The sequence below is a fragment of the Prunus mume genome, linkage group LG3, assembly GCF_029339155.1.
Source record: "Prunus mume cultivar Tortuosa linkage group LG3, ASM2933915v1, whole genome shotgun sequence".
Classification (NCBI taxonomy): Eukaryota; Viridiplantae; Streptophyta; class Magnoliopsida; order Rosales; family Rosaceae; genus Prunus; species Prunus mume.
The window spans coordinates 14631377-14646016 of record NC_142700.1 but is presented as its reverse complement, the minus strand read 5'-3'; the positions used below and the strand labels follow the sequence as shown (position 1 = coordinate 14646016).

Sequence of the window (14640 nt, the reverse complement as noted above, 5' to 3'; positions counted from 1 at the left end):
ATCTTATAATGGAAAAAATCCCCTCTGCCCAATCTCACAAAATCAGAGATTTTGGGAGCTCAATGCTCTTCCCGCAGCTGCCTCAGTGGAGAACTCCCATTTTCAACCATATTTCTTCATTCTTTTCTCCCCTCTTCTATGGCTGGGTTTGATGAGGGAAAGAAATGGGTATGCATACTGGTTCAAAAGGTAATCCTCCTAGTAAGCTGCGCGCTAATATCCCTTGGATGCTTTTTTCTTGAAACTTGTTTCCTTCCCATGTGTTGGAGCCTCCCAGCAACTCACTGACATGGATATTTTGGCTTTCATCGTGGCTTTTATTTTCAGCTAGGTGCTGGAGATTTGCAAATATTTTCTTAGGTTGCTTTGGCCTTTTCTAGGACAATAAGTTGGTTTATCAAGTAAATGGGCTAACTTCATCAATTGTTGGGCTATTTTGGTTGGCTTAATGGGCTACTTTGATTGAGGTAATGGGCTATTTTTTCTCTTTTGTGCTCATCTCACATGTTTGGGCCTAAAAAATGGGCTTGAGTTTCAGGCTCCCAAGCAATCCGGGACTTCATTTCTCGGCCCATCAATAAGCCTTTTGTCAATTTATTACCATTCATACACATAACCCACTCAAGCAAGCCCTGTGCATCTTGCGTGGCTTAGGCCACTTAATCTTGTAGCGTGGCGTGTTGCTTATTTGCTTGGCTTAGCATGTGTGCAAGTGCATATAATGAACTTTCGCGTGTCCCAAATCGGGTTTCTTCTCGATAAGGTATAGCATTTGACTAAGAATATATTTGGGCCAAACTATGGATTGTTTGGGCCTCAACACCAAGCAAATCCTAAAAGCACTTGTGAGGAGGCAATTTCTTCTTGAGGAGATAGAACCAAGTTCTAGACTCTATCATTTGTAAAGTATTCTTCACATTTACCTTGTCGTTATTTTCTTATATTTATTTCGAATTTATAGTAAAGTTTTATTTTCTAAATTTTGTAAATATAGCAATTATCTTTATACTTTTACCAACAAAACAAAAACCAAGGCAGATGGCCCAGTGGTAAGCGCGCCTACCTGACTCCCTAACAATTAAAAATTGGGAGGTCCGGGTTCAAATTGCGGAGTTGTTGTGAATATTATCTGACTCTTGCCATAGATAGGGTGAAATTCCTCATAGCCTCTTTGGGTCCCTGAAGGGAAGGTCGACCAAAGTTCACGCCCATTGGCCATTCCTTCTAGAAAAACAAAAAACTACAGAAAACAAAAAAAGAAAGAAAAACCTCACCTATTGAATATCAAATTATCGGGTGCAAAACGTATATGTATTTGGTTTAGTCACTTCCCTTATCATGTTTGACATATATTGTAGTTTTAATTGTTTTAATTTTAAGATATCTCAAGATCTTCTTTGTAAATTCCTTTGTATTTTCAGAAAGGATTAAATGTCAAAATGGTCCATCTATTTTACCATATTCGTTTAATCTTGTATTTTTAATTTGGCCAATTTCATTCATGTGTTTGGTATCGTTAGCCAATGTTGTCCATTCTGTTAAATTTGTTGTTAAATAAACATGATAAACTTATTTTTGTGTCTTTTAAAAACCTATAAACCTTGTTGAAATTAATAAAAAGAATTGAATTAATCTAAGAATATTAAATTTCATTAAAAGTAAAACATAACATTAGAAGAAAAAACTTGAAAGAAAAAAAAAAAGGATTTGGGTTGTCGGGATGAGCGGAGGGGCACGGTGGAGGCCCTAGGAGGGAGCGGGGTGATGACCAGTTAGGAAAAGATGGGAGAATGAAGAGAAGTTTCCAATGAATTACGAGGAATTCTCCTTTATCATTCTTTTGTCATTGTCGATGTTGTTGTTGTGTTTCAATCTGTCCCTGCAACATTAAAACCATAACCCTAAACACTACCTATTTCTGATGCACTATACACCTGACCTATAATCCTAGCCCGCTGTTGCCATTTACCTTGTTAATACCTTACCTCTGCTGTGCTCATAGGGTTTCTGTGTTTTGCTTTATCTGCTGCCGTGCTTACTGTGGTTTCGTGTTCTGCTTATCTCTTGTGCTCACAGTCCTATTGTAATTTATATATATTTCCTATTTTATTTAGTTAACACATCTTTGTACTTGTATAAATACTCTATATTTGAGAAGAATAATAATATGAGCAAATATGAGCTTACCTATTGTCGTAAATCTCCATCACAATAAGCTCACAAAATTTACGTGTTCGACTTACCTATTGTCGTGCACATAGGGTTTATGTGTTCATGGAAGACTTCCATTCTAAGCACCATTCGAACCAGCATGTATACCCATTTGTTTCCCTTCATCAGATCTAGCCATGGAAGAATGAAGGAAAGAAGAAGAAAAATATCTGAGAATGGAAGTCTTCCAAATATGAATAGTTATGTACAAAGAAATAAATAAAATAGGGGCCTTGAGCAAAATTCCCAAAGTTCCTGATTTTGTGCAAACAGATAGAGGAAATTTCACTAAGATAGAAAAAGCCAAGGGAGGAGAGGAGAAAGAAAGGGAAAAACTTGGCTAAATTGGGTAGAAGCCATTAGGGTTTCTTGGGAAGTGATGGTTTCAAAGCTATAAAATGAGGCCTCTTCTACCCAACGAAATCAACCTGAGACAAAGAAGCTTCCTCTCTGCAAAAATCTAGCAATCTAGTGCACTATTCACCCATCTTCTCCATCTTTTTGAGTCTCTGTCAAAGAGCATTGTTCTTTATTTCTCTCTTCCTAGCCAAATCTTCTACAAATCTCTCATCTCTCACCTTAACACTTCCCTTTTTCCTCCTAAGAAAGCCTAAATTTCCCCTCAGTGCTAAACTCTTGTTGATTTTGCTTCCATGTCATATGCCTCTCATGCCAAGCTCAAAATTTTATATATAAGCATGTATAAATTACCTGTAAGTTGCTATTGTTTTGGCTGGTGAAGGTAACCAAAATACTTCCTAAGGCTCTGCGCCCTTTCAAGCATTTTTGGGGCTTAATTTTCGAACTCAGATAAATGGGACAATTTCATCATCCATTTACGGTAGCCTAGCCCATTTACAGCTGCCAAAAGAAAAAGTCTCCTACACAGTTTTAATTGTTTTAATTTTAAGATATCTCAAGATTTTCTTTGTAAATTCCTTTGTATTTTCAGAAAGGATTAAATGTCAAAATGGTCCTTGTGTTTTACCATATTCGTTTAATCCCTGTGTTTTTAATTTGGCCAATTTCATTCATGTGTTTAGTAGAGTTAGCTCAATGTTGTCCATTCCGTTAAATTTGTTGTTAAATAAACAGGATAAACTTGTTTTTGTGTCTTTTAAAAACCTATAAACCTTGTTGAAATTAATAAAAAGAATTGAATTAATCTAAGAATATTAAATTTCATTAAAAGTAAAACATAACATTAGTAGAAGAAAAACTTCAAAGAAAAAAAAAAGCATTTGGGTTGTCGGGATGAGAAGAGAGGCACGGTGGAGGCCCTAGGAGCGAGGCAACGACTGGTTAGGCAAAGGTGGGGTGGAGATCGGGTGGAATATCTGGGGAGTGGCTGGGGATGGGGCAAATGGCTAGGGAATGGTGAGGGTAGGGGCTGTTCTTGAGTGAAAGAGAGAGAGGGTGGGGTGGATCAGACATGGTGTTGCCAATGGCGGAACCAGGATTTTTTCCAAGGGTAGGCTAAATTTTTTTTTCATGGCTTCTTCTATTATATAATATATCATGCTTCAAATTATCTAGATTTTTTTTTGGTAAGGGGGCAAAAGCCCGAAAACAGCTAGTAAACTCAAAAGAAAATCCCATTCTTCAGAAACCAAAATATTTTTTCTTTTTCTTTTTGGTAAGAAACCAAAATCTAAACAAGCAAAACCAAGCCTCGGAGCTCTAAAACAATGGCTTGCTCTTTCACTTAGGGGTTTGTATTCAATTGAGATTTTAATTGATTGTTTTGAAGCTTAAAAATCCAGTGGTATTCAATTAGGATTTGTAAGTAATCAATAAAAATCTAGTAGTATTCAATTAGGATTTTTAAATCATAAATACAAGTCTAGTGGTATTCGATTATGACTTTTAAAAGATAAGACAAAATACCGTGGTATTAAAAAACTTACTGATTTTGAAGTATTTTATTAAATGATGTATTGTGTGGGACTTTTGAGTGGGTGATATAAATACCAAACCCCATAAAAAATCTCGTGCCTGATTCTCACGTTCTTTGTTTTTCTTTTGGGATAAGATTTCTGAAAAGAGCTCCCATTTCATGGTTGTTCTCTATAAGCGATGTTCGTATACGTTTTGCATATGTTCATGGTTATTCTCTATCTATTAAGGGGGTTGTATTCAATTGAGATTTTAATTGATTGTTTTGAAGCTTAAAAATCCAATGGTATTCAATTAGGATTTGTAAGTAATCAATAAAAATCTAGTAGTGTTCAATTAAGATTTTTAAATCATAAATACAAGTCTAGTGGTATTTGATTAGGACTTTTAAAAGATAAGACAAAATATCGTGCTATTCAAAAACTTACTGATTTTGAAGTATTTTATTAAATGATGTATTGTGTGGGACTTTTGAGTGGGTGATATAAATACCAAACCCCATAAAAAATCTCACCCTCCTATGCCTGATTCTCACGTTCTTTGTTTTTCTTTTGGGATAAGATGAACAAACACATCTGAAAAGAGCTCCCATTTCATGGTTGTTCTCTATACTAGCGATGTTCGTATACGTTTTGCATCTGTTCATGGTTATTCTCTATCTATTAACTAGCGCTGGTTGCATGCATTTTGCGTCTTCATCGTTGTTCTCTATTAAGCCACTCACTCCATTAACACTTCAGTTTTTAAATCCTATCAAAACAAGGTAATTTTGCTGAAAGACATGTAAAGTATTGTATAATTTATTTGCTGACTTTAAACGAAAAGCATGTAATCCAACCAAGATTATATCAAAAGGCAGAGAGAATTATGGCAAATATGAATGAGAGGCAAACAGAAAAAAATTCAGAATCACACAACACCTGCATCAACACCTGGACTAGACCAGGAGAGATAATTATGTATGATGTACGATATAGTAGTAAACTTCTTTGGTTGTGGTGCTTTGGTTGAACTTTGTCTATTAAATAGCCTCAATTGAATTTTATTTTTGGTATTTTTGTTGAACTATGTATTTTGGTTGTGGCATTTTAGTTGAATTATGTATTTTGGTAGTGTCATATTAATTGAATTATGTATTAGGTTTAGTTCACTGAGTGATAAATCCATTGATGTATGGAATAGCATTGCTAGTGAAATAATGGGTGGGATGAATCTATGTTTTGAGTAATTTGTGCACAAGTGATTTTCTAATGAAGTTAGGTAATAACTGTATTATCAATTCATGAAGGTTTATAAGTCGCATACATGAATTCGATGAGCTTGTATGGTTTAAGCCTCCTTAGTTAGATAATGCACACAAGATTATTATGTAATATTATTATGGCAGAGAGGAATTACTTTTGATTACAGAAAGGAAGAACTAATTTTATGTTGTATTATTTGCTTCAACTCATTTGAGTGTGTTACATACGATTCTCTCCTTGTATTTGGCTTGTGAGAGTTAATGGTAGTTTTGCATTTGTAGTTGAGTGCTCAGGTGAGTGGTGTTCTTGCATGTTATGTCTAGGCTCTCGGTATCTTTAACGTATTCATTCTGCCTATGTATGGCTATGTTGAGAGTTACACTGTTGAAAGACTAACCTTTGATCGTTACTGTGCCTCCATCTTTATATTAACCCTAAAAATTGGGTATCTGTATCCTAGAAATTGGGTATATTCCTTCAGGTTATGTATTTAGGTGAATGATGATAGGTGATAGAGTTCAAGCTTGTATAGAAATAGAAATATAAATAAAATCATGTAATTGCAATCTATTAAAATCATAAGTAAAATCCTAAGCGAATTAAAATCATAAGTGAAATTATGTAATTGCAATCTATTAAAATCATGAGTAAAATCATATAATTACAAATTCGGTTGAAATCCATTACATTAAAATCATGTAATTACAGTCTATTAAAATCTCAATTGAATACTAAACTAACAAAATGAAAGAAAACAAATAGACCCATTACTCAAACGAAAAGCATCAGAGCTTTAAAAATAGTTCTTTTCATAGATGGTAAGCATATAAAGATCAGAGGCCAAACCCAACAGAAAAAAAAAATGTAGAGAGAGACAGAGACCTGTGAGGCTTTGAGAGCACAAAACAGCACCCAAAAGAGAAAACTCAAAAACCCAGAACTCCTAAAGAGATTTAATTTTCTTTCTTTTTTGGGTGTGATCCAGCCAAAATGGCCACAGAGAAACCACACTGAAAGAAGGAGGAAGAAGAAAATTGGCGGAGAGTAGAGCTGGTTCATTTATTTTGAGCTAGGGAAAAGAAGAAAAGAGAGAGAGAGAGAGAGAGAGATGAATGAATGAATGAATGAGAGAAGGAGGAAGAAAAAGGAGGGAGAGAAGAGAAGAAAGAACAAAACTGGCGGAGAAGAAAAAAAGAAAGGAAAGTGTTGGTCCCTCTAGCCTCACCACCACCTCCCAATTGTGGGCTGAGAAAAAGAAAAGGTGTTGTGTGTGTGTTAAACGGTGGGCTAATATTTAATTAAAGGGTATTTTTTTTATACATTTAAGACTAAGTTGGAAAATCAGCCCTGGGCCAGAGCCCAGCCGAGCCCCTTGTAGTTCTGCCATTGTGTTGCCAAACGGGTGGTGGGTGGTTGTTAGGAATAAAGAGAGAAGGGGTGGTGGCGGCTGCATGCTGGTGTCTTTCCCTTTTTGTTTTGTTTTAGTTCTTATCTTATGTTTCTATTTTTAAATTGTATTGAAACAGTTATGTTTTTTTATTAATATTTAAATATTTTTTTTTAGTTATTCTAACAGAAAACTGAAAACAAATTCAAAAGCAAGGAGATTGTTTTAGTTCTTATCTTATGAGCTAGACCTCATTGGCAACTAATGGCGGACCTGTGTAGGCGCAAGGAAGTGCAGGTGCACTTCCGATTGCTGGAAAACTCCATTAGAGCTACTAGAGTTGCACCTCTACTCACGCATAGAAGTTGTTTGATGAAATGTCCAAGTGAATTGTTGTTGCACTGCGGCGTGTTGCGAGAAGCACAAGACCTTTTCTTTTTCTTTTTCTTTTTATAATTTATTTATAAAAAGCCTAGCCAAAATGACGTCGTTTTGGACTAGGGTTTTTTTATAAATAAATAAATAAGGTGGAAACTGCTGAGCCATTCGTGGGCTTCTAAAAGGGCTTTTATAATTCTTACATAACTTGAGGTTTTAATTGGGACTTCTTTTTATTCAATTGGGTTTTGGGAATCCTTATTTAAGTAGGATTGTGAATTCTCTTTATAAAAAACCAATTTAACATCACTCCAATTTCATTAAAGTGTGTGTGCATCACAAGAGTCCTGCGTTTTTTGTTTTCTTCTTGAGTACGCCAATCCAAAGTAAGTTAGATGCATATATATTTTTTCTTGAGCAAGTGCCAATTTTGTTTATTCTTTTTTTAATAAATTCTTCTCTTTTTTTTTAGCTTTTAGCTTTTAAGAATTGTATCTCCACTGAAAAATTCCTGAATCTGCTGTTTGTTGGCAACCCCAATTAACTCTAAGAAGAAATTCAAAGGCAAAACTAAACTAGTTCTATTTGGACGTGATGAATCGTCTCAAACCAGGGAAAGTCCAAGGCTCCAAAGATTCTGGTCGACTATTTGTCTGGTTTGATGTAACCAAGTCAAATGTTCCAAAGAAAAGACAGAGGTTGAAACGTAGAAGGAACTCCAATATTTATTATAGACATAGACCCATTTTCTTGTGCTTCTTTTTCATTTCCGGTCCATTGTACTTTCAATTTCCCTTCAATTGCTTTTTCAACATCCTTAAAATTTCTTGACAAGATATGCACGCAAACAAAATCAACGTTTTACTAAAAATGAGGTAGAAATTAATGTTGTTAAACTTAAATAAACTTTCTAAAAATAATTAGAAAATCATACATGAATTCAAATTCCAAGATAAACTCAGAACACTAATTTAAAAACTCACACCAACTTTGATTCCTGCATGCTACACACCACTCAGCTAGTTAATTTATGATGTTTTTTTGGTACAAAAGTTTGGTGCCGTTCAAGGCATTGGGAATGTCATGGTACATTAAGATATTGCTGCAGAAACTATCCCTCTCATCTTCAGTGCTACTATTGATGTAGGTCAGCCGGTGACGAATTCAACGTGGTTGCCGGGCTTGACGAAGGTGTTGACGATAGAACTGAACCAAAACTACTCATGGTTCTGAAAGTTTTGATATTGATTCACGTTATTGGAAGTGCATGGCTGGTTGTAATTTTGGTGTGGAATATGGCTAATCATGGACTCGTATTTAGAGTCATAAGAACCCAACTGGTTTGTTGTAGGAACAAAACCCTGGCCAGCTACATTTGAAGAACCCGGGTAGCTAAGAAATGGGACATTTAAAGTGTTTGATGTTGTGCAAGATTGGATTTCTTGAACCGGGTTTTGGATCTGGCTTGGTTGGGTTGATTGGGATTGAAACTGGGTTTGATTAATTTGTGAAAAACCAGTTTGGTTTTGCTGGCATGATAGGAAAGTGGTGGCCAAGTTGAGGAGGTCTGGATCCATTATAGGTCCAATTCCAAGCAGATTTGGAACATTAAGCTGCGGGTTGTGTGGTGATGATGAGTTGTAGAGAGTTGAACAGATGGCGGACGAGAGTTCAAGAAGATCAAGACGTGGAGTGTGAGTCACAGGATCAATTCCCATTCTCAATAGCCTCTTTCTGATGTGTGTGTTCCAATAGTTCTTGATCTCGTTGTCGGTTCTTCCTGGCAAGCGAGAAGCAATAGCAGACCACCTAACAAGGTAGAAAGAGGAAATATTTAATTATTAGCTTATAGTTAGGTAAGATGGAAAAAATTCAGGAATATGCATGGAAATAACTCACGCCACAAACTATAGTATGATAGTATTGACTTATACAAATCTTTGATAATTCAGATTGACGGTCTAATAATATATCTTGTCAAATCCTCTAATAATAATATCGCATGCACGTCAAAAGTCTTTTTAACGAAACATCTTTTTATTTTTTGGACTGATTTCTAATTAGGTAGAATAAATGTAATTAATGAAGGGAATGTAGCTTAATTGACCAGGGGATGTAGACGTACTTGTTTCCCAAAACACTGTGTAACTGTATTATGATCTCTTCTTCTTCAAATGAGAACCTCCCTCTCTTAATGTCAGGTCTTAGATAGTTTGCCCACCTGAGGCGACAGCTCTTTCCACACCTTTTTAGCCCTACACACAAAACAACAAAGGGTTATTAAAGCCTTATATATATCCTAGTATAAATATGCTACTCAAACCACAATTAATAAAGACAAAATAATGCAAAAGTACTCATTTGTAAATTAATTAACCTGCATTCTTAGGTAGGGTTCGCCATCTCCCATGCCCGTGTTTCTGAATGTAATCAATCAGTTTTTTATCTTCCTCCGGAGTCCATGGACCCCTTTTCAATCCGTTTTTGTCACAACAAGGAATTTTCCCCATGATATTCGTCGAAAACAAAAACTAGTTTAGAAACCAGTAATGTATGCTTGAGAGAGAGAGAGAGAGAGAGAGAGAGAGAGAGGATTTTGAGGTATTGATCACTTGGTTTGAGGTGAAGAAGCAAACTTAGAGCAGAAATGTTGGTGTAGGGCAAGTGTGAGGGAGGATATATAAATAGGAGGGGAAGGATAGCAAGCGAAGCAAATTGGGAAGTCAATGGGATTGGGTACCGCCCTTTTAAGGACACGTGTCTTGTTAGGACGACAAATTACAGAGCTAGCCGCAAATTATCTCCCTCCTCTATCAGATATTTCAATATGAAATAAAAATGGTCCCCTCTTTTAATCAATCAGATCACGTCCGCAGCATGCAGGATTATGCTACGTAATATTTACGTACCCATAATTATTATTAAAAAAAATTTACACTTACGGCTGAAAATTTATCCTATGCGGACTTCTGCACGTTATTATTGTGCAGACTCCATTGTAATTAAGGAGTAAAGCAGGAAGATGGAGTAGAAAATACTCTATTAGTCTTAAATATAAGCAACCAAGAATGGAACAACGAGGGAGAATCAGAAGAGAAAAAGAAGTTATTTTTTCAAACAACTAAAATACCATTACTCCAAAGTCCTGTGTACATATACCAAAATAGAAAAGCATATCTCTATTTCAGATTTTGTCTTCTTTTCTAACAATTCATATTGAAATTGACTCTTGTTTTCGTTGGCATTTAAAATGAAATTCAAACACGGTTGAAACTCCATGAGATAATAACGAGTTACGAACTCTTTTCCTGGCCAGATAAAACCTTGAGTTTTGTTTTTGTTCATTGAACTTATCTTTCTAATATAAATTCAAAATTTTCAACTCTCTCAATTCTAAACTTTCAACCCTAATTTCAAAAACATCGTCGCCTCGAATATAAGCGCAATACGAGTGCAATAATTCTAATTGGATTCCTATTTCATAATTAGTAGATTCCAGAAAGATAGCTCTTAATCTCAAAGACAAAAAGGTTTCTGTTTATAATCTTGTTTAACGTACGCAAATAAAATTGTAACAAAGAAAAGACAAATTAGGAATGGGAAGAACTATTTCACATATTTCTTCTGAAGTACCGAATGGCTATTGGGATATATTCAACAATCCCAACTGTGCAGGCTCGCACAATCATGAGCATGGCAATCAACCTCGTCAACCTCTCTCTCTCTCTCTCTCTCTCTCTCTCTCTAGGTAATCTCTCAGTCGACAGAAAAATTTGTATATCACGGAGAACACTGTTTTGATATCTCTAATCAATGTTCTGCCACACGTAATGAGATTCTACCCTATGACAGTCCTCCGCCTCAGCTGGAGCGGATTGATGTATCTATCCAGATACTTTTGACCCGACTCGCATCTAAAGTCGTTAAACTGTGTTTGTGTTGACACATGCAGATCCTTTTCCCTGGGAAGGTCTAATTGTGCGTATTGGTCCTTCTTATCACAAGTACATTACTAGCTGGCACCACAATAATATCACCGCGTTAGCCCCCCACTGACGCAATCGTAGACCTTGCAACAGCAACATACAAAACATTGCTTCTACATCTACACTAGTCTACACTACACCCAGCCAACGCCAGTTTCACTGTTCACACATGGCTCCGAGCCTCCAAGCCGCCCAGCTGCAATTTGTTTATTATGTGATTCTCGTTTTCTCCATGAAGTCACAAAGCGGATTCAGTGAATTTGTTTATTTTATGAATTCCTATTAAAGTTGTTTACTAAACCATACGGAATTGGGGTATGAGTAGTGCTAATTACTAAAATACCCTTGTTGTTGGGTTAAAGTATATGAAAAATTTTAAAATTTTAAAATTGTGTGAGGATATAATATGAGTAAAAAGATGAATTCCTAATAGATTAGTTCTCCAAGAATTAGAATATCACCTCTCACCCAATAATTAAATACTTCTCCAAGATCAGAAATTGAATTCCTGATTTTGTGTGGGTCCCCACTTACTTTTTAATTTTTTGATTTGAATTAAACGCAGGAATCTTCCATAATTGAAATTCAATTCTTGATTCTAATTCCAATTCCTAACGAGTAAACAGACTTCAGTAGAGACAATAACTTTGTATGTGTATAAAAGAAATTGTTCGGATTTAAGTAGATCAATTCTTGCAGGAGTGGAGCGGCCTAATTTCTTAAAGACTACCACGAGATTATTGTTTTTCTAAAACCGTGTACTGTGCTAGAGTCCACTCCACAGTCTAGTCTAGGAGTGGCTTTGTCCTTGGCACAAAATTGACCACACGTGAAACTATCATTATTTATTGGTGTTTTTTATTTTTATTTTTGAAGATTATATTGGTGATTGATGGGGAAAGATTAATATCAACAGCGACATAAACTAATCAAAGGGGTGACCGACTAATTTTTTTTTTTAATCTTTCACTAAATATAGTCTTTAGTTATGTCCATTACTACGAATAAATATACACACAAGTACTTTAAAAAATAAAAAAAACCTAAGAATATTTTCAAGGGAGATGTTAAATTCAACCGAAATGTTAAACTATACGTGAAATAACATTTCTCTCTTTTGTTATTATTTTTTACTATTTGACTTTGTAATATTCTTTCATTATTTTATTATTATTTTTCAAGTAAAATGTGCCTAAATTATAGTAAACCAATAAATAATATATAATAAAATAATATTTTAATTTGACATATCGAGTAAAATGTGAAACCCTAAACTACCACCTTAGTCGTCAAATTCAAATTTAATAATACATATTTGACGTCTCCTGGAGAAGAATATAGATCCTTTTTGGGGCAGGTACAGTGATCCTAATTTACATGTGTCAGGAAGAGCTAGAAGTGATTGATGTGCCTAGATTACATGTAACGACAACGGAAGAATTTCAAAAGCAATTTCATAAAGAAGAGTTTGGAAAAGAGAAAAAGATGGTCAAGATTTTGACAGCAATGACAACTATATATGCATGTATATGCCCAATTGTTTCCGTTGTGGAGCTCGGTCGGTCACATTGGTGGTAGTGTATGGCAACCGTGTATATATATATATATATATGTATATATGAAGATAGCGATACCCTATACTTAGGAACCCTAACCCTATTTGACAGGGAATTCTACTACCCATTTCCATTTGTTTAATAAGTCCTCCTTAATAAATATATCTTTGACAAGAATATTCAACAAGTGCATGAATGCATCAAAAAATCCATGTATGCCTAGAGTCTTTATTTCATATCTTTCTGTAATCTTGAAAATCTGTTCCCCGTATGTAGATTTTAATATAAAAATGTTATCAGAGAGTGTGACATACATAATACGTATTGTTATACTATCAATTTAGATCCTTTGTCAAACATATCAAATATGCAGCTCCCCCTGATTCCATGCATTTCATGCCCAACTCATTCTATGCTGGCTACCACTACCCATTAGAAAAACCATATGTGGAAAGGCGAGAAAGGTCTAAAAAAACATGTGAAAATTGATGTTATTTCCACGGATCTTTGATTACTAGAAATATGAAATGTTGACCAAATCTTGCATTGCAGTGAGTGATGGACACCTATAGTACTCTTTCTACAAGTTAGTCTCTCGAGGAGTGACAGGTAACAAGACAAGGATGCCATTACCCATTAGACGACTATGAACCCATGGGCTTTGACTAATCACATCAGATCAGATTCATTTCTGCTTTCTGTTTCTATGTTTTGAGTTTTGACCATCCCTGAGTATGTATTTCTCCCTATCATAAGTTAAGTCTTTTTGTGCATGTTCCTTCGGTGCGACCCATATGACTCGATAGTCGACCAGCTTTGTATGGGACTGTTGATATGTCATTGATAATGTGCTGATATTATTATTGCCAACTAAACATACTAACACGTCATCGATACATTTTGTTCAACTTAAAATCGGATCCGATGTTGAGAATTTCTATATTAATGCGAAAAAAAATGGGATCATATATATTTCTAAAATAATAAATCATCCACTATCAGTTCTGGATAATGCAATGTGAATAACTCACCCTCAACTCTCTTTTCTGGTCCCATGAAACCATCACATCAACTTTGTTTGGATAGCATTGTACATTCGACGAAAAAAAAAGATAGCATTGTACACTGTATCTGATGGCTCCCCTTCTTGTCAAAAAAAGTTTGGGAGAAGTTTGAAAGCACATCAATGAAAAATAAATAAATAAATGTGGTGATGGAGAGATGTCACGAGTTCTTGTCACCCTCTTGTTCAAACATTGAACATGAACACTTCGTTTTCTCAATTTACTCCTTAGATTTAGCAGGCATAAAGAGAAATATAAGGTTCATCGTAGTTTCAGTACATCTTATATGGTTCTAGTCGGCGGAGAGTGAAAAATAAAATTTAAATTGAATGTTAAATTTTAAAAGTGAGGTATTGTAGATTGTTTATAAATATTCAATTAGAAATTTACGAGTGACTAGTTTTGGAATTTTCTCTCCAGATAGACTTTATAAGAATTTTTATATAATATATTATGTTAAAATGAGTCTATTTGTGAAAAACTCTAAAAAATTACAGTAAGACACTGTTAAATTGGGGATTAGGTAGGAATGTAGTTTTTCTAAAATATATAATCAATGGGGGCCGCATTTTACTTCAATCAAGCATCAGTTTATCATTAACAATCCCATCCGATGATAGTTCAACTCGAGGCCCCATATCAACGGTTGGTGTTTGGGTCGTGTAGCATGTTTTCAACTATATGTAGCCCTATTCACACGATTTGAATTGTAGTGTCAACGTCAAGAAAGAAAAAGAAAAGCCAGAGATAAATAAATAAAATAATGAGAGAGTTTTTTTTATAACCTAACGCAAGTAGTATGAGATAGATATGTAGAATAAAAACTAAATATTTTGATTAGGTTGAAACATGGTTCTTCCGTTCCCAATCTATTAAGGGTTAGCTATGAAGATGTCAAGTTTTCATAATTTTTTGTGT

At 35.1% G+C, this 14640-nt stretch overlaps 1 protein-coding gene across 1 annotated transcript; it reads right to left on the bottom strand.

The window, feature by feature from the left end:
* Positions 1-8004: 8004 nt before the first annotated feature.
* Positions 8005-9761, bottom strand: LOC103326289 (transcription factor MYB102). The gene is given in 5 exon segments (XM_008228501.2): positions 8005-8268; positions 8270-8336; positions 8338-8925; positions 9242-9371; positions 9494-9761. Coding segments are annotated over 5 exon segments (1047 nt in total). The 5' UTR covers positions 9627-9761; the 3' UTR covers positions 8005-8139.
* Between the last annotated feature and the right edge of the window lie 4879 nt (positions 9762-14640).